This window comes from Nothobranchius furzeri, chromosome 5, assembly GCF_043380555.1.
Source record: "Nothobranchius furzeri strain GRZ-AD chromosome 5, NfurGRZ-RIMD1, whole genome shotgun sequence".
Taxonomy (NCBI): Eukaryota; Metazoa; Chordata; class Actinopteri; order Cyprinodontiformes; family Nothobranchiidae; genus Nothobranchius; species Nothobranchius furzeri.
Window position 1 is genome coordinate 56,132,063 of NC_091745.1, and position 23,368 is coordinate 56,155,430.

The 23,368-nt window shown below is 41.6% G+C and overlaps 1 protein-coding gene across 2 annotated transcripts in view; it reads right to left on the bottom strand.

The window, feature by feature from the left end:
• Positions 1 to 23,368, bottom strand: part of znf407 (zinc finger protein 407) — a 213,775-nt gene that overhangs the window by 69,623 nt on the left and 120,784 nt on the right. For both annotated transcript variants that reach the window (XM_015949454.3, XM_054740645.2), the window contains exons 7-9: positions 18,901 to 18,984; positions 13,199 to 13,319; positions 2,865 to 3,043 (exon numbers count right to left, since the gene is read on the bottom strand). In XM_015949454.3, coding sequence (XP_015804940.3) covers positions 2,865 to 3,043; positions 13,199 to 13,319; positions 18,901 to 18,984 — 384 coding nt within the window. The remainder of the gene's footprint in view (positions 1 to 2,864; positions 3,044 to 13,198; positions 13,320 to 18,900; positions 18,985 to 23,368) is intronic.

Consider the following 23,368-nt stretch of genomic DNA (forward strand, 5'->3'; position numbering starts at 1 on the left):
AACTGCGGTGTTTTACTTCCTTTAATGACTCGATTGGAACTGTAACAGCAAGCTAACTGCAGGACAGCAAACAACCACACTTCCTCCAATGCCGGAGGCATATAGCCTTAATAAATGTAGTAAGTGCTCCCTACTGTAAAACACCCAAGAGTGCTTGCACCTGATATGACAATGTATATACTTTCCACTTACAGTGTATGACTCGTCTTTGCTTGTGTTGACCCATAACTGGCAACTGCCATGAAACTCTAAGAACAACAGTGAGATGGTAACTTTTGTTTAGAAAAATTGGCTGCAGCAGCTAAATTTGACCACAGGATGTTATTCTTACTTCATTCTTACATATTCTTACACATAACAAAGCAAGCTTGTTTCTGGGCTGCCCACTGGAGTCAGTGGAGATGTGTGAAAGGAAGATGGTGGTGAACATGACCTCCATCTTAAAAAACCTTCCCACCCACTGCATTCCACAGTGGAGACCACGAGCAGTTCCTTCATATGCAGATTGAGACACCCCAGATGTAAAGCAGAACTCTGCCGTAGGTCATTCATCCCCTCTGCAGTAAAAATGTATAACTCCTCAGTTAAAGCTGTACTGGCATTATCCTGTTACACAAAAACATCAATGCAATACTCAGTATGTGTTTGATACCTGTGCAATACCAAATTAACATAGTATGTTTCTGTCCCTTACAGTATGCACCATAGTTCTGGAACCCAAATTTTAAATTTTTATTCATGGTTTTTAGTGGTCGAAGATTACAATAATAGCTTACTGCCTACGTGTATATACATGTGCTTTTGTTGTTATTTTTCTTCAGTTCTATTCTGAACCCACTGTGGGATCAATACAGTCTATTCTATTGCACCTTTAAGTGTTGCTGGTTTGCAAGATCAGGATGAAAATACTTTTAAAAAACGGGCCATCTAAGTTGAATGGCAGTTTTAGTTTATGCTAGTTTTTTAAGTTTTTTTTTTTTACAACAAAGATTAAAAATTTCAAATCTGTTAAGTTCAGTAGACCCTGATCACTTTTTATGGCCTGTATTTGTATAGTGCCATCTTACCCCGGGTTTCCACCGGAGCCGTCAGCAGCACGTTACTGCAGCAGCACGTCTTGCTCGCGTAAGCTGCTGCTTGGCCCTTCCCACGAGACGCGAAGCAGCAGGGGAGCAGCTGTCACCGACCGAGCACGAAGTCACACGAGTGACTTCGTCAGTAAACACAACAACAAGCAAGCCGCAAGAAAATTGCAAGAAAATTGCAACATGGTTTGTGTTTTATGTTCTGTCCGTTTTATAATCGCCAATACGGACCTGAAAAACAAAGGAGACCGCTAGCTAGGTGATGACTTCTCACGGGGCCGCACAGTTAGTAACCTTTTTTAAAGTAAAGCAACCGGAAGGCAGTACGTTCTTTATTCTGAAAATCTCGGGAGCTTCTCTCCATTTCCGCGTCCGATTTCCTGTCTTTCCTTCCCCAAAAATGTCGAACTTGACCCGTTTCAGAGGCGTCGCGCGTAGAAAATAGAACCGGCGCGTAAAGGCCGCGACATGCTGCTCCTGAGACTTAACCAATTTAAACATTTGCAGACTGTTTTGCTGCCGTGTGGCGGCTGTGAGAGTGGGGAGGTGAGGGGATTTTGCCACGCCTGAGGTCTAGTCCACACGTAGCTGTTTTTTTTAAACGAATATCCACCCCTCCAAAAACTTGCATCCACACCACCTCATTAAAAAAAAACTCTGTCCACACGTACCCGGATAAATACGTTGTTAAGAACATGCCAGACCTGTAGGCGGCAGTACTTCCCCCGTTCTTAACCTCGTCCTTCGTCTGTGGTTTTCCGCAAGGAGCAGTAATCCCGCTTGCAAAAACAAACAAGCAAAAAGCGCTTGGACAATTGATAAAGCGAGCGCAGCTCTGAGGACATCCATGCTGTCGGCTAGTGTAAACACAGGTCGCACACGTGATGTCAGCATTTTTTTGAAAGTGACGTTGCGGACCTTAAAACTCCGGTTTTGTCTGTCCACACGCAGACACCCAAAACGGAGAAAACGCAGATCTTCACTTTGGCCGGAGTTTTTAAAAAGATCCATTTTTGTGTGGATGACAGGCCAAAACGTAGAAAAATATCTACGTTTTGGCAGATCCCCGGCTATGTGTGGACAGGGCCTGAGTCTCTGTAGGGAAAACACTGCACGCTGGTGATGATGAGCTACAATGTAGCTATAGCTGCCACACTGACAGAGGCAAGGCCTGCCATTCACTGGGGCCATTGGTTACTCCAACCACCACCAACAGGAAAGGCAGGTTAAGTGTCTTGCCAAAGGACACAACAGCAGAATTCTCTGGTGGAAGCAGGGATTAAACCTGCAACCTTCCGATTACTGGACCTGCTCTACCCTCCTGAGCTACTGCGGTCCCTAAAACAGAACGAATTATGATACCAGACACATTTCCTTAAAAACCCTGAAGAAATGGGAAAAGAACCCTTCTCTGACTACAAGAACCCTTCTCTGACTACAGAACAGATCATCAAATCTCTGACCTTCAGTTGCTCTAGAAGAGCCAAGACAAACAAGACAATCATAACAGAGTGTAGTTCCAAGAAGCAGTGTGCAAATTAGAAATGATTATCCTGGAATTAAACATAATATCTCTCTGATGAGTCTTCAGGGATCTTTTATATAGCAACATTTCTAGAGAGACTGAGTTTTCTATTAAATCCTTCTGATAGGAACTTTTTATTGGGACAAGAATCACACAGATGTCTTAGCGGACAGGCAGAGCACCGATAATCAGATGCTGTGTAATTCATTTTCCATCATTCAGGTGACTCCTTGAGAGTCCTTGTGAAACCTTACCTGCGTGCAGGTAGGCAAGGTCTGGATTCTCAATATCCAAGTGACTTTCCTTCAGGTGATTGCGGAAGTCCATGGGAGCATTAGTGGCATAGACACACTTGGGACAGTTGTACATCTTCACCCCCTCGTGTTTCCCCGTGTGGAGAATGTGCTTCCGGATGTTCTCCGCACAGTTAGATCTACGAGGAAGTGAAAGCTAGAGATTAAAACACGTTTTGTGATTTGTGATTCTCAGCCTCACCTTTTTGCACAATAATCTTCAACTTGACCTGAACAATTGACTACAGTTGATTATGTAATACTAAAAATGGCTGTAGTTAAAGGTTCCTCAGTGGACACACACATCCAGTGACTCTCTTTGTAATTGTTGGTTTATGCAATTACAAATTCACACAGACTCATACAAAACCCCATCACTTACCTGTTACCTTATAGCACTGCATTAATATTTGCTATTAAGCCAAAAGTATTTGCTGTAGTTTTTTTCCCAAGTTATTGTAACTAATTAAAATAAATACAATTAATAAATCTGCTTCTGCCTAAAAAAAATCTGGATGGGCTTTGCAGCTGAAAAAAGAGACATGGTCCTTATTGTGAAGCATTTTGTGAGATTGTATCTTTTGTTTTTAAACTGCTCTATAAATAAACTTAGTAACAATTACTTACACAAATACACCAACTACACAGACATAAAGAGCGGTTTCACAAATGGCAAACAAACACATCAAACTTACATTTGCTGCACATATTTGTGTGTGTGTGTGTGAGTGTGTGTGTGTGAGTGTGTGAGATTCAGTCCTACTGAATGCATTAAAGAAAGACATCTGTTATGCAGTTTGTATCTGTTGCAGATATGAGAAAGGTAAATGATTATGGTGTGTGTGTGTGTGTGTGTGTGCGCGTGCGTGTGTGTGCGTGTGTGTGCGTGTGTGTGTGTGTGTGTGTGTGTGTGTGTGTGTGTGTGTGTGTGTGTGTGTGTGTGTGTGTGTGTGTGTGTGTGTGTGGCCAGATAGTGCAGGCTAGCCAGTGAGCTACTGCAGGGTATTGGATGTAACATTGTCAGCTTGGTGAGTCACACACAACCCTCTCCTGATTAACGATGCTGCTCCCAAGCTCTATCTAACACCCACCCCCCCAAAAAAGTAACACACACACACATTAGTGATGCCTTGATTGGTCAAAGCTACGATGCACATAAATGAAAATACTGAATACCTATATCCGTGCTTTCCAACATCACTAGTCTGTTTTAAATATACAGACATGAATCTGTGAGCTTGCACAAAGACATGTGCTCACGTACAATACATCATGCAAGCAAGCATGTGTAGTGTGGAACGGAGGCTCACACACACCACTGTGTGTTGATGGATGGGGCACTCATGCTCAGTTTGGACCTGACATTCTCGGACAGTATAATACGCAATTACTCTCCCTTATCACCTTGGCCGGGACAATAAAGCCTCACAGTGCCATAGCTCACGCCAACCAAGGAGAGAATTTGTTTTCACTTTTGCAGAGACACCTCTCTCCATCATGGGTCTGTACTCTGGCTCGGATTTGCTGCAGATCCCCCAAAAGAAAACAAAACAAAGCATCTCCTTATTGGGTGGTGCACAGGTACAAAGTAAATAAGCACCATCCAGAAGTGAACAATGAGGGTCTTGAACACCACCGAGAACCTGCACTATCACCAAAAGAATCCACAAATGGACCATTGTTATATTGCCTTAAAATGAAAATCACAACAGGCTGTGGCAACAATAAACAATACAAAAGTACACTTGAAAACCAAGGAAATTAAAAAGGTTCTGTGGAATATTTATAATCTCATCAATGTGTTTCTAATTTACTCACAGCACCAAGCACATCACTGTTACAGATTTGGAGTTGGGTGTTTTGCAAAAGGGCACTTCAGCATGTCTGAGGGAGATCCATCATCAGACTGGCAGAGAACTACTGAGCTACAGGCCCCAGCACCAACCACAAACTGACCATTTCTGCACCATGAACGAAAGTTGTAATAGATGCTCAGCAGACTTCAGTCATGGTAGAAAATTGTAGGGAAACATGGGTTTGAAAGTGGCAACTGCAAAAGAGGTGGAGAAGAATGAGTCCACGTTTAAAAAGTCTGAAAAACATATATAACATCTAAATACAAACTCACAGGAGTAAATGCACTGTGATGGACCACAGATGAGACTGCAATGGTAGCAAGATCCCTCAGAAAAGCACTACACCCCCTGTTTTCCTGTTAGGGAATTGCCAAAAAGTCTTCTCCACACCCTTTCCCGTGCTAGGCTCAATGCCGTGGCTGCACAGACATGGTAGCATCATGCAGAGTAGAAGCTGTCTTTGCTTGTGTTTCCTACCTGTCTCATTAGATCTGCAGACCAGTGACATGTTCCCTTTTGCTCTTGCCATGTGTACCATGTAAATACTATGTTGCTCATAAAGCCATGTGGTTGCTGTTGTGTACATTTTGCATTGCTGGTTTATGCAGTGACAGAACCAACGTCATATACATGGTATTGTTACATATTACTGTCAACTGTTTCCAAAGACGCTAGAGTGATAGACTTGCTTCTGCTCTAGTTTTTCACAGACATGCATGCTCGTAGAGTATATGGATTGTGCAACAACTGAAAGCAAGTCTTATGCATTAGGTAAACAAACTAAATAACAGCAGTGTCAGCTATGCTATAACAGCAGGACTCACACAACTTCTCTCAGTCCTTCACAACAAGTCTGAAGTTGTCTCATAAAAATAGCTCATTCAACTGCAACATGGGTGACTCCTTCATACCCAGCTATGAATGCAACATATGAGCTGCAGTAAAGTCACAGGAAGGAAAAATCAGCAGCCACACCAACAACCGTTTGGATATGCTACCATAACAGACGCCATGCTTGTGCAGTAACACACGTACATGTCCAACACTTTATGTATTTATACATCCGTTCATGTGTTTTCACCCAACCAGTGGGTAGAGGGTTTCTTTGACTGCAACAGGGCCACAGACGGATAACGGCCATCTGTTGCCTCAACCTCAGCCTAAAGAAAAGCAGAATTTTAAGTTGTCATGTGCTCACAAACCAACGCCAGCGATGCTGCTAAAAAGAAATGCATTTACTGCTGAAGAGTGAACTGATCTCTTATTCCAGGGCTGGAGCATCAATAGATACATTTTGAAGCGGAGCTAAAAGGCTCTAAAGAGAGCGCGGGTGGATTCCTGGGGGGCCGTGCTATCTCTCAGATATGGTAATGCTGTAATTGTCATATTAAAACAACACAATGTGCGTTTAGGAGTCAGCAGGTGTCACAGTTAGTGAAAGCCCACACTAACCCTCCTACTATACACTGTATTAATTAGCCCAACTCTGTTTCTACTTCCTCCCCCATCTATGCACTCACCCTGGAAGTCAGCCATACTGATACTCAACAGATACATCACCTTATCTCTGCCACATTGCATCTCCCCTCCTTTACTTGAGCCATTTTCATATTCCTCCCAACCTAAGACTGTATGCTAATGGGAGAGGTGTAATTGAGAGGCGCTTTGTTAGAGAGGTTTTAAATGTGTTTCTTTGTGATTGTTAAGAGTTGGGAGGGGGAGTGTTTGGATCATTTGTGCTATTTGGATCCCGTTCCACCGAGGAAGCCCGGTAAGCATCATTAACGCCTCACTCTCCTCCCTTATGGCTCCTTTGGGTTTACAAGGTTGTGGACCTAACCGGTACAGACAGGAAGAGTGTCGTCCTCAAAGCCACCATCACCTCCACTTGAAACACTGTTTTAGCAGGCGGACTGAAGAAAAAACGCTGCTGCGTTCCATAAACAATAGTAGCTCCTGGAGACTGATAGCGTGATGGGGAGTCAGAGGCCACATATCAATTAGACCATTTAAGGACTTTAATGAGGAAAAGAGAAACTTCTCATTGTGAACCGTAATTCCTTAAACAGTTAAGTAAAGAAGTTTTGCATAAATAGCTGCTGGAAAGTGAGACAGACATCATTAACTGACAGCCCAGAACTCCCAGTGCAATATCATTAGAATATTTTTATCACTATTTCCCAACTATAATTATCCCCCCTCTCTATTATCTGTGTCTGACTGAATAGTAGATGAGTGGCATTTGATAGATCATTTACTCCCTGCTCATTTCCATGTATTTGAGAAGCAGCTTTGATGGGGATAACATTGTATCAAGTGAGAGCCGTAGACGACACCCAGAACATTTAACATGGATATTGTAATGGTGCAAATCAGATGTGGATCCAGATTCATTTTCTGTGAGTGAGAACTGTCAATCACATGTGCTGAAATCTCTCTCTCTACAAATGAACCATACTCATTCGATGAACCCAGAACACAGTCAAAGGTCAAATGTGCCTGCTCACCCATAACACGTGATGTGGACCTGCATTCAGAGGGTAAAAGCAGGGCAAAGGTGGGGCTCCTCAGTTGTCTCAGACCCCCGCGTTCACTTCCTCATCATCACATTTGTAAATCAGCAGTATGCTTCCAGCGTTCCCCCCTCATATCCCACACCTCCAAAGCCTGCAGAACCCTTGGAGCCACTAAAATGTTAATTTGGCCCCTAATTTACGGTTTCATTTGCTGCCATCAGTAACAATCATTTTGTATCAGCCAGGGAATGACGGGCTAAGGATATTCAGTTCATTCCATGTTCAGCATGTCTCCGGCTATTTTTAGAAGACACACCACACTGGCAAATCAGCGTAATACCGCCGCCACGGTGTGTCTTATGAACGCGCCATGGCGGCATGGCGATGCGGGAATTTTGCAGCATTCGTGCAGGCACGCTTGGTAGTAATAATTTTGCAAAGCCGTACTTGTGAATGTTTTTCACACCTTGGCGCAGAGAGAGGTGTCATGATCACGTGTGGAGTTACTGCCGAGCTCTGGCAGGAAGCTATATTGAAATTGAAAGTAAACACGGTCAGAAGTTTAGCTTTTTGAACAGAATCAGCTGAGACGGTAAACTGGAGAGATGCAAAGATTCGGGAGCTTCTCTCTATTACAGCTGGAGCTCAGATCATCAGACCGTTCACTGGGACTGTGGAGATCAGCCACCTTTACGAGCTGCTTGTGAAAGAAATGTAATGAGCATGGCTTCAATCGCCATAAAAGTTCAATGGAAATCTGTAACAACGCAGAGGATGCCCCTTTACCCCCTTTCCATCGCAATTGTGTAATTTTTCGTAAAAAGAACACGATTGCGCCACATTACCGCCACTGTCTGACCACTTATAAATGACCTAAGGCTCCTTCATGCCGGCTCAGTATTGTGGCTAATTATTTTCCAAACGAGGCTTCTGATATCAGCATTGTTCAGTGGTTGGATTTGATAAAGAACTGTCAAACACAACTAGAGAAAGGTCAGAATGTTTGTTACTCGCTTTAGCTATCCAGCATCACTAGGGTGTTGGGCAGCTGGCGTCTATCCCCAGCAGTCATCTGGGGAGAAGCAGGAGACACTCTGGACAAGTTGCCAGTGGATTGCAGGGCCAAATGGACAAAAACAGCCAGTCATACACTCACTGATACTGAGGGACCATTTAGGGTTGCAGACTAACCCAAGATGCATGTTTTTGAATTGTGGGGTACCCGGAGAAAACCTAGAAATGCATTGGGAGAACATGCTGAAAGGCCAAAGCCAGGATTCAAACCTGCAAAACTACTGCAATAGGTTCAAAGGTAACAGTGTTACAAATATCAGAAACATACATGAAACAATTATTTATTTAGCTGTTTATGCATGTTTGCATATGTGTTAGATCACTAGGCACATTGTAAAGAATCATTAAAAAAATAATCTCTACAAGTGCATCCAACATTTACATCCTCTGTGATTCAAGATGGCCACCAAAGCTACTCATCATCAGAAAATGCAAAAATGGCTACAACTCTATTTTATAGACCTTGAAACAAATATCTATTGTGGTAACTCTGAGCCATTTCCAACACCTACTACAGTTGCTACAAAGCAAGCAGAATCTGACTGATGGAGTCTTGAGCTGCAAGGTAGTGCAGGTGATAGTGTCGTTTGAATGTCGTTCTCATACATGTTGTTTCCTTATACATGTCAACATGTGCACATTAGGCTGATTGGCAGTGCTTTTGCTGCAGTCACACTGGAGCCAAAAGTGGCCAAAATATGACTTTTTGCCCACATGGGATGTTTGTAACAGTCTACTGTATATACAGCACAAATCTACTTCCTGTAAATCTGAGCCTAGTTTACTCTCACGTGCAGTCCCAAATCAGATCCATACCATCTTTTTTTTAAACCCAAACTCAGTTTAAACAGTCATGTCACATTTCATCAGATATTTACATCACAGAAGGGTGACAGATATCACAATTCTGCACCTTAGGAGGCAGGACATAACACGGTTACAAGAGTTGTGTGTGAGGACCCTAGTTTACATCTGTTATCACAGCATGTTACATTTGACACCTATTCTTCTTCTGTACATTCATCTCACTTCAGGGCTACTGACCAATCACAATGCAGTCTGATGATGGTCACGTTCATTTTAGAACAATTCTTAGAATTGAGAACTGCAGTTGGAACATAGACTAAGTTGGTACTTGGTCTCAGTCTGCTTGAACGGTTGTCTGTCTGGTTCATCTCTAAGGTGATGTGATGCACTGGCAACCAGTCCAGGTTGTATCCTATCCCTCATCCAATGACAGCTAGAAATAGGCACCGAGTTCTGTAAATCAGAACTGGAGGAAGCAGTTAAAGACAATGGTTGAGTGTTGTTAAATCTAACTGGATATTAGCAAAATACCTCATGAGCTGCTGGTTATATTCTCAGAAAGCACAAATGAGTGTATAACTACTTTTGATTAACTTCTGAATCCAAGCTCATTCAAGAAGTTGGCAACAAAATGTATCTAAAACACAACAGATAGTGAAATATAACCAGGTGTTGGGAGTAGTTGAGACTTTTAAGGCTGATCTCTACTTCTCCATCAGCACGAGGGTGAAGTCACGCAGATGTATTGACAGAGATGTTTTCTTTTCAGACGTCTCCGTCACATGGGAAGTGTTGCTAAGCAATTCCCCACCAGGACAACAGAGGGCATATCACTTTTTTGTGGTATCCTGTCATCATTACAGACACGTATGCAATCCACAATAGACAATTTTCTTTATATTGTGTTTATGTATTTCTTTTTACCACCGATTAATTTGGCACACATTCTCCTCCACATCTTCCTGCGGTCGCCACCTCTAAACCCACATTTCCATCCATTGCTGCAAATCTGTGTACTCCGTCAGTCACGAGTGGATAAAAGTTCAAATTTTCAAACTTCTCCTGCAAGACCTTCTCCAATCTGCTCTGTTTGTTAGTAGATATGTTTGGCTTTCTTTTGATTTCGTGAGGGGGCGGCGGTGGTGCTGTTGACAAAGTTAATGGAAGCTGCGTTCTGACCAATAAGAAGCTTGCGGCTTTACACAACAAATAGTGCAAGTACTAACTGATTACATGAAAGTTGGCCAAAACGACAATAACTAAATATAAGATGATCAGTTAAAGGGGACATATTATGATTTTTTATCTTAAAGAGCAAGTCACCCCCAAATCAAATGTTTTTGCTGGTAAATAAACGAGTGTCTAACCATGCTGTTAACATGTGTAGTCAATAATTTGGCACTTAAGTGCATCTTTGTTAAAATTTAAATATTCTGCCTAAAATGTCAGTGTTGCACCATCATCAGGTCAAAACTTTGAGTAGCATTTGAATTTAAATCTGCCATTGCTATTGGCTAAGAGGTACACTATGACGTTAGCTGGTACATTATGATGTCACAATTAGGGATGAGCGAGTACACCACTATCTGTATCTGTATATGTATCTGTTCAACCATCTAAATTATCTGTATCTGTATCTGTACTCTGAGTGGGCGTGGCCTAACCCGGAAGTGGGTGTGGTTTAACCGGAAGTGGGTGTTGTTTACATCAATACGTTATTTTAAGTCTGATCAGAAGTTGCTATGTGTATTGTTTATTTGAAAACTATTTACAGAGCAGCCTCAGAGTTGAGATTAATTGTTTTTGATCACAATAGTAAAGGAACTATGACAGAACAAGTTTTTCAATAAGATCAGAACATTAATATTTAAGTGCATGAATTAAGAGAGAGAAGAAAATATATTTTATATAGCTCCTCTCAAGATAAAAATCATGAGGCGCTTCACAAAAACAAAACATGTAAAATAGAAAAAAGAATTTAGAAATTGATTAAAATATATTTAAAATGAGCAAAAAATAGACAATTGTGATTAAAAAATGTAAAGAAAGAGAGAGAGTGAATAGGAATGAGGGAGTGGATCCTGAGGAAGAGGAGAGAGAGAGGAGAAAAAAAAACCCGACCGGAGCGGAGGCACTGACTGACGCAGCACGAGCTGTTTTCAGCTCTGTCTTGTCAAATGCACCACGTACGTTACGAAAAAAGTAACTTTAAATAACTTTAAAGTAACTTTAAAAAGAAGCAAACTGAAGAAATCATAGGGAGTACTGAAGAAACGTGAACAGTGAAGCAAGCACAGAGAGATCTGTTACTGTCTGTGTGTGTGCGTGGATGGACCAGACGCGGACTGAGCTGTGAGCTCCCGGCTACAGAGTTTTGTGTGTAGGGAAGGGTGGGTGCTCTATGTGACTGGCCAATCACAGAGCGTGAAGACAGTCAGTTACCCAATGAAGATTTTCCTTCAGCACGATTACAGATATTTACGAGTTTTACTCGTTTCATGCTCGTACTCATCAAAAATGCTGCATCCATACCGTATACTCATCTGAAACGAGTATACGGCTCATCCCTAGTCACAATGTCGTTAAGAGCCTGTGTGTGCATTTGTTAGCGGCTCCACCCTCTTGGTGTGCCAGACAACAGTATTTGTTGCATTTTTCAAAAAAGAAGTGGGAGTGGAGTAAGACTCTGGAAGGGGGTGACTTGCTCTTTAAATTATATTAGTAGCAGAGGTAGTAGTAGTATATAAGGTCGATACCAGTCATATTCATGAAGTTCCTCTCAGAAACAGCTGTTTCAGCAGTTTTGTTCTTGCACCTTATAGAAGGAGCCGTTTGGGAGATGGGTGAGGTCATTTCCTTTATGGAGTATCTTTGGAGTACATAGATGTTTCCTTTGATATAGAAGAATATGACTCAATGTTTCAATACTATGCATTCTTCCATGAAAACAAGAAACATACAAACTAGATAGATAAAACTATCATTTTTAGATTAAAGTCTAGTAAAATTGAGCGGTTTTATTTGGGGAAAGAAACATACTGGCATTAGATGACTTCAATGCCACACTAGCACTGCTCATCTTAGTTGAGCATTGTAAATAAAGATGCCAGAACAAAATCACAGCAAGAGTTCTATGATTATCAGGATGTTAAAGGTCAGCAGTAGATTAACCAAAAGATCCACTGTAATGCTGTTAAGTGACACATAAAAGGTGATAAAATGATTTAATATATGCAAAGTCACTATGACTACAATTAGAACGTGTCAGCATTTCCCTTTAGCTGTCAACTTTAGTATGGTACTACAGACACAAAACAGATAAAACGTGTCAAGTGCTTCACTTCAGCAAAGCAGGTGTACTGCGCCACTACCAATACTTTGTCACAGAAGGAAAAAAAAATGAACAAGTGCATCTGAAACCATTGATGGGTTTGAGATCATTCCCTTTCACACTCTTCTGCCACAATCTGACGAGGAAGCATGAGGTGAGAGAAAGAGAGAATGGGGGGAAGGGTCCAAAAACAGAAAGCTAGAGGGAGATTGAGATGTGCAACGCCAGCCAAAACTTTTTCAATTTCACCGACAATTTCCTGTGTAATTACTGATGTGGTGTGATGGTGTTTTAATGGCAGGGACCTGCCAGTGACAGAGGCATTGTGTGTGTGTGTGTGTGTGTGTGTGTGTGTGTGTGTGTGTGTGTGTGTGTGTGTGTATCTCGCTGGGCCTGTTGATGATGCTACAATGATGAAATGGAGCCCTGCTGTGGAGATTAGACATGTCTACCTCCCCCCCCCCCCCCCCACACACACACACTTTCAGTTTACACCCACACACACACACACACACACACACACACACACACACACACACACACACACACACACACACACACACACACACACACACACAGATCTCCAACCAGATGCACACTTATGCACCTCCCCCTGCATACATCACCTTCAACCCCGCACATATGAACTCATGATCATCAGTGCCACTATGGTGGCCATCAGCAGCCGTTTGCAGACCAATGAGCCGGTACCTGTAGTCGCACCAGGGGCAGCGGTACGGTTTCTCTCCAGTGTGAACGCGCTTGTGCCGTGAAAGGTGGGACTGCGTAGTGGAGGCAAAGTTGCAGATCTTACATTTGAAGGGTCTCTCTCCTGTGGAGTGGAACGAGACATTGATGTGAGCAGAAAAACACACAGACAAAATGCTACAACAGATGAAATTGTGCATCCTTCAGCCAGCTTTACAAACTGCCTGCAACAAAATAATGACTTCTTGAAGAAGTTTTGGGATCAGTTTTTGGCAAAGAAATTGTAACCAAGTTACATAAAAAAAAAATCTAAAGCTTCTCTTTACGTGGATGAAACCACCATTTTTAAGGAAATCGTTGGGAACTTGGAAGATAATAATTATTATAATTCTGTATGTAGAATGTTACATGTAGGTGGCAAATCAAGCTGAGCAGCTGCCAGGAACACTTACCAATTTATTCAGAACTCAGCCTTCTTATCTTTGCTTCCAGTGTGAAACACTTGCAGTAGTAGAATTTGCGAAAATATGAATAAATCTACAAATTAATCTAATAATAAAGACTTACAGGCATCAGTGCAGAATAAAAAGCTCAATGTGCTTTAAAATAGCAAAACCCCAAAATATCACAGTCGTGTCTATGTACCTTCAATGATTTTAAGTCATAGAAAAGAGAACAATTGACAGAATAGATTCAAATGAAAATAACTGTAAAATAAAGCATAAAAAGGTAAACATCCAAAAAATGTAAATAAAACTACTGATTCTACATTAAATATGTGCAATTTTTTCCTTGTGAACATTATTAAGCAGTAGTAGGGGTGTAACGATACAAGGATTCCCATTTAGACTTTTAGGTATGGCACTTTTGTCCCACATGAAAGTGTAACTATGTTAGCCTGGCTAGCCAACGTAACGTCACCTCTACGGATGTCAGCCAACAGGGCTGTGCGCCATACACCATTAAAGACAACACAAATGCATCCTTTTTCTAAATAAAGAATTTAAGTACCTCTATCTGCTCTTAACTCAAAGAAAAGCCAGTCTAGTCAAACAAGCCACCACCATCTTAGTTGTTGCGCTCTGTTGCATTGTCCCACCCATCAAACTGATGGAGTGCTGTGACTGGACTAACACCAATCTGATTGAGACAATGGTAAACCTGCTGAGGCTACAATGGACAAGGCCGGATTATAATATGGGCAAACTGGGTACAGGCCCAGGGGCCCACAGCCACAAGGGGGCCCACGCAAGCAGCAGTCTTTTTTTTTTTTGTGCAGCAGTCTTAACGTTGGAGAAAAATGTTGACAAGAAATTAAAATTGCGCCCACATTTTCTAAGTTAACACACATTTCTTTTAGCAACGGTAGTTTCTGCATCCTGCTTCAGCCCTCTCCCCCCTCCCCCTGCGCAGCGGCCGCAAACTCACTGATGCACCTGCAGCCTCTCAGAGTTCCTGCTGCTCTAAACATTGAAAGAATCATTTAATTTTCTGTTCCTCACTTCTAATTACCTTCAATGGTGTATGTTTGTTGCAACCACCAGGTACAAAAACGAACTTGTTTTTATTTGACTATATTTCGGTCCTGTCTGTTTATTATCTTCCTGCATCTCCTCTCAGTCCTAAAGAAAAACTGCTGCCTGGCTTCATATATATTCACCTCGTGAGTTACCTTTGGACTGCAGTTCTAAAAGATTTACCGACCGCAACAATAGCAGAGTGCGCGCTGCGCGCCGGCCGCACCGGTGAGGTGCGAAACCGGAGGACGAAACAGGTGATGCACTCCGTTCCGCAGCAGCAAAACGCATCAGGCACAAATAAAAGACAGAAAATATAAAAGGACATGAACCGACATAAACGATCACATGTTAAATTTGTTTTTAAGGTGGCGACACTTTGAGAATGTTACTGTGGCCGTTCTCAGGACGCATCTGTCAGGAGCGCATCAACGATCAGAGCTCTGCACCTCTCAGCTCTAAATAATCCCAGCAGAGTCCACAAGAATAATGTAATATAAATAGAACCAGGATCGTTTTCGGGCTAAAAATAGTCTACAGTCCATCTTCCCTAATGTGTTTGTGGCCCTGCAGATTTTTCTAACTCTACCTGCACTTCTTATATGTACCTCTCACCGTTCATAAGGGTACCGCACCATCAGCTACGTCAGCCCAGACAAGAGCAGAGAAAATAGAGACAGAATAGAGGATAATTCTGTCTGGATGTGGATGGAGATTACATTTTACAGCAGCCTGATCATCATTTAAATACATAAACCATCACCTGGCTTCTAGTCCACGCTATCACCATTATTTTAATTGGTGTGTGAGCGTGTGTGTTTGCGTGTGTGTGTGCGTGTGTGTGTGTGTGTGTGTGTGTGTGTGTGTGTGTGTGTGTGTGTGTATTTCAAACACTGGTCTAACCAACGAGACCAGCGTGTCCAGTAACACATTAATGTTACAATTAAACAGTTTCACTCCATGTAGGCTAGGAACTTTTCACCTGCTGTGGCCCGACCGCTTCTGCTCCACATACACTTTGTGCGTAATCAAATGTCTCTACAGGTGCTTTCTGAGCTGAAGAGGCTATTCTGCCTCAGACAGACTGGATGCTTCATGCGTCTCCATATTAGAGACGGGAACAAGCGCTATTCAGCCAAAGTTTCGTAATCAGAGAACATTTTTCCAAGTGACAGATCCCTCAGAGAGACCGGGTTTCCAGACTGCTTCAATAGGAGGAAATCTTATCGCTGTGGTTCTGTGCTGCGCTGCAAACCCCTCTACAGATCTTCAGCTCATTGTCCATCATGTGCGCTGCGAGCTGCGCTGAGCACAGTGTCCAGTATAAAGCTCTGATGTTCTGACGGGAATCTTTTCTTGATTGATTTAGTTACCTCCGCAATGTGCGTGATGATTAAAATGTCAGCTCATCAGTGTGCGTCGGGGTAATTCTTTCAAAACAACCAACACCCTTCAGTTTATCCATCAAAATAAACAGTCAAATGGAAATATCTGTAACCTGCCATTTAACTGCTTTCCTTCTTGTGAAGATTGTTGCAAAGAGAAACAATTAAACTTGATTCACCCCAGAGCCATGCGCACTGCGCTGTACTCCGTGACTGTAAATGAGGGGAAAAACGATTTTATCGGATCCTTTTCTTACCTTTTCAAAATGTAAAAATTTCATTGAGTACAAACTTTAGTTGCACCAATCTAAGGAGACAGAGCCTGGATTTGTATTCTGAACAGTTTAAACATGTTTAAAATGGAGATACGCGTGACATGTCTTAAAATTCACACCTGATCAACTATTATGGGAATTAAACTAACAAGATGAATAACAAACAATTATTTTAGGCACAGACAACATCCCCCACACTTTTGAAAAGCTTGCAACGCGCCTGCTACCAGTTACAAATTGTGAAGGGGAACAATTTTCACAAATGGCAAGAATAAAAACTGAACTGAAAACAACACAAACTCAACATTGCCTTTCTGCACTGTCACTGATGGCAATTGAATCTCAGCTTGTCAGGAATCTGGACTTTGATGACATTGTAAATGAATTTACTAATAGAAATGCCAGAAAGCAGTTTTTCTGAAGGCAACAGAGGAGACCAACAAGAGGGGAAAAAAAGAATACGAAGGAGCCAGGAGTCAAGAGGAGAAAGGAGCCAGGAGTCAAGAGGAGGGAGACAGGAGACAAGACTTGGAAGGAAACAGGAGACAAGATGAGGAAGGAAACAGGAGACAAGAGGAGGAAGGAGACAGGAGACAATCAAAAACATGCAGATATTTCATCTTTGCAAACTTTTCAATACATGTATAATCTTTTAAATAATCTGCATTACTTTCTGTTGTAGTTTGACAGTGAGATCTCTTTTACAGCTGACTCTTGCCCCCACTGTCCCACAGATTGACAACATTTTTGTTAATAGAGACAGAAGAGAAGACATGAGTGCTGTGAGGAAGAGAGAGACGGAAAAAGAGGAGAAAAGAGAGAGGACAGAGAAAGAAAGACATATAAGTGAGGCACAACCGGAAATGCATCAGGTATGAGTGTTTGTGATTGGGGTGGGGTGGGGGGTAAGCACATTGTGCCCAGGGGCCCCTGCAATGATAATCCGGCCCTGACAATGGAGCATGGCTAGGCTGACATGCAGAGCAAAAAACATTTTGGTTTACCTACTGTCTGTCTAGATTTCTAGGCTATAACGGTGTTGCTCTCAAGCTAGCAACACAAGCAGCTGTGTCCAAATGCAAGGGCTGCATCTTCCAGTGGACCCGTCTAACCCGGTCCACGTATGATTGTGTTGGTAGGTACCAGATACCAGGTTCTTGGTTGACGGAGAAGGCCGGAAGTGAATGCCTATGAAAGTATGGTCTAGCCTTGAGTTTATTTCCCACCTTTTCCATAGCATATGTCCTATTGCCTAGCAACCTTGACCATGCTTAACAGGAGTTGGAACCAAACTTATCACCATATGAGCTACCTCTGTTCCCATGAGAGCATATTTCCTACAGCAGACAAAACCCATAAAAGTTTGACGAACCTGAACAAGGCTATAAACTGGAACTACTAATATGTCACCAAAGATTTTTATTTTCCCCACTTTTTCCGCCCACTATACCGAAAATGAACCAAACCTTGACATTAAAACAAGCTACGTACTGAACTGGGATTACAGGCGTAATGTTACACCCCTGAGGAGAGGAACCAGTTCTGGTATCCCATTCATGACTCTGTCACATAGGAGGTTAGTGTTCACGTATCTAAGTATACATGAAAACCTTTGACTTGATAGGCAACACATTGTCATGACCTTTGGTAGTGATGTGTATTATAATACAAAAAAATCAACCTCAAGTTTTACTCATGCTGAATGGGGACTTGGACCAGTGGAGTTAAAGCCTGATTCCTCTGCTTTTGTGCTGAAAAGGTCCCTGCTTGTGTTCTGACTTACCTGTTGACTGTGTTTGGCTCTAAGGGCTAATAAAAACAGTTGTCTTTCACTTTCTTTGGAAGTTTTTTTGTTTCCTTTGAACTTTTCTGTAAGTCCCATAAAAGTCGGTGTTGGTGGCTTTTCCTCTTTCTTTCGCCAGAAAAAAAACGCTGGTGTTTGTAGCGACCTCAGTCAAATTCTGCTAAGAAAATACTGTCAAATCTGATGTCATTCGGTATTCGGCTAAATTAGTGGAACTGACACATGTCAACGCAGCAGAGGAGGACAGAAATTGGAGGTTTCAGGAAGAAATGGCAGAAAATCTGAGGAGCAAACTGAATGAATTATGAAAAGCCAAATGAATATTTATAACAGTATTCTTGATCGCTGGTCGCCTGCCAGACAACAGTTAAGAAATGTGTTTGTTTCACTATCTCCTCCTCCTCCCAACAAAAAAAAGGAAGAAAAAGCACTTTTTATTGACAGCCCATCTGAAAAATGCAATTTCCCTAAGCGACAGAATGACATGGTGAAATGATAACTGAAATTAAAAATCTCAGATTCAGTCAGCCATCCTCGTACACATGCCCATCACCGTCAGCTGAGTGTCACACTCGTGTGCTCGTGTGTGTGTGTGTGAGAGAAACAGCAAACAGTCGCATAAACCATCACTCTCCAGGATTAGCAAAGTCTGCACATACAAGAGCTGGTTTGTGCTTTCATCAAGTTTACAGAAAGAGTTCAGGAGAAGTGTGTTTCTGCTCACCTGTGTGTTGACGCCTATGTTTGGTCAGGGCGTGTCTGGTGCCTCCTGCAAATCCACACAGGTCACAAAGGTAGGACTTCTCTCCTACAGAGAAGGAGGAGAGAAAAAGTCCAGAGAATTAAGAGAAACACCTAATCAAAAAGCTAAATTGACCTTAGAAACTTTTATGAATCTGTTCTTTTGATTCTTAACGAACAAGTGACAGATCAAAACAGAAGAAGGTCTGATTTACCTCCAACCTTTAAGAAGAAAAATTACATTGAATAACATTGATTTTTTTTCATTGAAACAATAAAATAACAGGTTTGTTTAACGCAGTGTGAAATAATGAAAGTCAACAACATGTTAAAAACTGAATTTGCAGTAAAACAGGAAATGTTGACTTTCTTTAATGAGTGGATGTGACCAACCATACCAACCTAACCATAAACTGTACATGAAGAGGTAGTTTGCAACTTTTATAAAAGGTTTAAAAAGCGCATCTTTTTTATTATTTACTTCATGCGGTACAGTCAATAATACGTTTAGTGATTTATTGTGAAAATAGCTTTCACATGTTTTCGGCAATGAGATTTTCAAATATTAAAACGCTCCGTCTTCTTTTCTTGGTAAAAAAGTGAGGCCACAACACGTGATCCAGTTTTAAGGCTCAGCCATGTTGGGTTTTTGGACCTGGAGTCTCATAAATCAACAAAGCAAAAATAAATAAATAAATAATAAACAAATAAATAAATAAATAAATAAAATGTTTTAGCTTTTAAGAAGAGCAGTGTTCCATTTGTTTACATGGAGGAGACGGGTCTTAGAACTTGTACTGGAGAAAGTAAGGGAGCTATTTATAATAGGGATGAACAATATATCTGCATCAATATCGGTATCGGCCGATGTTAATATTTTTTTAACATATCGGTATCTGTCTGATTAATAAAACTGGGCCAATGTTAACAATCAATAATTTTTCCATCTTGTTTCCATTTGTTTATTCGTTTTAGAGGGTGAGGGGGGTGATGTATATTTCTTTAGTCACATGACAGTGACTGTAATATAGTGTAAATGTGTGTGGGGTGTGTGTACATAATAACGTACATTCGGCTTTAATAATTTTCATCGTATACAAAATCTGCTGATTTTAGAACCATTAATGTCAGTTTATTGACATATATTGGTTATCGGCCATAACAGTGATAATAATATTGAATATTGTGACGGCCCAAACATTTTATATTGTTGCATCACTAATCTATAGATCATAGGTTTCCCTAAAAAATCATTTGTGACAACAGAAGCAAATACAATTCATTTAGAAAAGTGAGCGGTTGGTCTCACTTTTAGCTAATTCTGCCACATGTAAACAACTAAACTAAAAGATGGTATGAGAAGAATGAGAAGTTGAGCTATAAAAATTATGATCGTAGAAAAGAAGAGAAAAAATATTATTATGAAAAAGTTAATTTCTTTCAGTAATTCCACTTTAAGGTGAAACTAATATGTGACATAGAGTCACATATTTCAGCCATGTATTTCAGCCTTTATTTGTTATAACTGTGATGATTGTGGCTTACAGCTGATGAAAACCCCACATCCTAAATCTCAGACGATTAGAATATTGTTAAAAGGTTCAAAATTCTAGACTCAAAGTGTCACACTCTAATCAGCTAATGAATCCAGAACCCATACAAAGGGTTCCTAAACCTTTAGATGGTCTCTCAGTCTAAGATGGACTTTTGCACCATGTTCTCATTTTTTGAGTTTCACCTGTAAATGATTTAGATTTCCTTTAAATGCATTAAATAGGACTATTAGCCAAACCAAACAGAAGTACAACTGGTTTTACTCACATCTGACTCTCAAGCTCTGACGAAATTAGTGCTTAATTTTAAAGCTGCATCAACAATCCAAGATGCAATACAATAAAACATCTGCGATCTCAATCCCCACAGGGTGCTTTAGAGGAAGGTTTGTTGTGAATCTCAGAGTAAAGTACTTTTTCTCTTCCAGAACAACAACTGAGGTGCTTCAGAGCAAAAAGCTGGGCTCTCAAAGAGGAAGGCAATGTTGAGAGAGGGAAAAATGTGTAAAGTGGGAGCGAGGCACAAAGCGAGGAAAGAAAAGACAGACTGAACAGATGAGCGGAGGGCCTAGTTGGCTAACAGATGAGCCAAGCAGAAGTCACAGATCACTAGTGTATATCCATCACAGCTCTCATAGCTAACTAATTCCTCCAATCAGATGGATCCATGTAAATATGTCAAATGGGGGACGGGAAATTGCCAGTGTGGTTTATTGACTGTGATAAAATCTGAAAAGCACCGCTGAACATAATTACATACTTGTCAGAGCCATAAAAATTAGCTTTATTATCAATGGGATGGTTTTGTACAACTTCATTTGGGGGCGATGCCTTCCAGATGGGGAGCGTGGAGAGCTTTTTTACACTCCTCCTCTCGTCTCTGCATCTGGCTCCATCATTAACAGCATGATGGTCTCTCTTCTGCATCTCTCTGTCTTCCACACACACTGCAACACTTGTGGACAGACTCACACAGAGAAAGTCGTGCACACGCGTGCAGATTGGCCGCAGATGTGAATGCAAATCTATGCACAGACGCACCCAAACCTCATGTGACGAGCTACTGTTTCCTAAGTGCAAATGAGTGAAACCCCGTCCCAATGCTGGTGTTGTTGAACCCCAGCTCCTGCCACACACACACACACACACACACACACACGCACGCACACACACGCACACACACACACACACCAACAACCCGTCTGGGCGACTGTTACAGCTGGGTCTCCTCTTCAGCACAGTGAGCGGCTTTCAGTGAGTCCGCAGAGACAAAGCAGCTTCAAGTTTCCCTTATTACACCCATTTAAAGCCACTCGACTGTGAGAGTAGTTTTAATACGATGCCACTTAGAGGAGAGGAAAAGACTTAAACAGGTACATTTGTTAGCCAATTTATATAGGTTCACTTTTCAGACCAAGTGTGGATGCCCTTAAAAGGAACAATGTTATTAGAATTTCAAAACGTATCCATTAAACAGGCTCTGCTTTGTTGTTTGTTACATAAAATTGCCTGTTTGAGTCCAGTACTCTAAAGAAATGCTCCTGGATAAATCAGTTCAAATGTAAAACACATTGTATTAAGCCTTAATGACATTTTTAAATACTTCATAATCTTTGTGGGCAGAAATATTGCAGCACAGGGAAATCAGAGTAAACATTATAAAACTATTAAAATATATAGTTTAATACATCCCATCTTCATGTTCAGATAACGCATCAGTGTTGCTTCACACAAGAACTCATCAGGAATATTAATGCTTAAAATACTAAAGCTGACTCTTCATCTGGTGAGCGGTGAGGATGTGGTTTATAAGGTTAATTCAAGAATTTGACAATTGTCTGAAAACAGAAATATTTACGTTTACAAACCAACTCAGATAAAAAAAACAACTCATTGTTTTTTATAGAAATGCTGTTTTATAAAACTTTCACTTCTTTAAACTTTAAGTAACAGTTTTTGAAGCAGAAATAATTATATCAGTTAAATGTCGTAACTTGAGGTGTTAAAGCTAGCTAGCTAAGCTGCTAACTGCCACTCCACGTAATCAGAAAATTCTCTATAAACAAACGTTTACTGTGTGCAGCTGTTCATACGGTATTATTATGGCAAACCCCTTTGATGTTTTTATAACTGAGCCCTCAGTAACTAGCTGTTAGCTTATCCGTTGTCGTCGTTGTCGTCTTCCTCCGCTTATCGGGTCCGGGTCGCGGGGGCAGCATCCCAACTAGGGAGCTCCAGACCGTCCTCTCCCAAGCCACCTCCACCAGCTCCTCCGGCAGGACCCCAAGGCGTTCCCGGACCAGATTGGAGATGTAACCTCTCCAACGTGTCCTGGGTCGACCCGGGGGCCTCCTGCCGGCAGGACATGCCCGAAACACCTCCCTAGGGAGGCGTCTAGGAGGCATCCTGACCAGATGCCCAAACCACCTCAGCTGACTCCTGTTAGCTTATCCATCTTTGAGAACTAATCTCTGTATTTCCAAATTGAGGTAATTCAAAATCCTAATTTCGACCAACATTTTTGGCATGCAACAGGGAGGGTCAGCTCGCCTTGTTATTTTTTCTGTCCCCATTGTAAAACCGGTCCAGACAATCTACCCAGACCGTGCCAGTTGTGGGAGTTTTTTGTCTTTCTTCTGTTGCATTTCGAGAAATTTGTGAAGCGATGTGTTTAGGGTGGAGCAACAACACAGTCCACTGACTGGTGGACAGAAATACGTCACTACATGCAACAAGCAAAACAGAGTTCCATTGTTTGTATTTTCATTAGTTGCATTAGTTGTGTGTGTGTGTGTGTGTGTGTGTGTGTGTGTGTGTGTGTGTGTGTGTGTGTGTGTGTGTGTGTGTGTGTGTGTGTGTGTGTGTGTGTGTGTGTGTGTGCGTGTGTGTGTGTGTGTG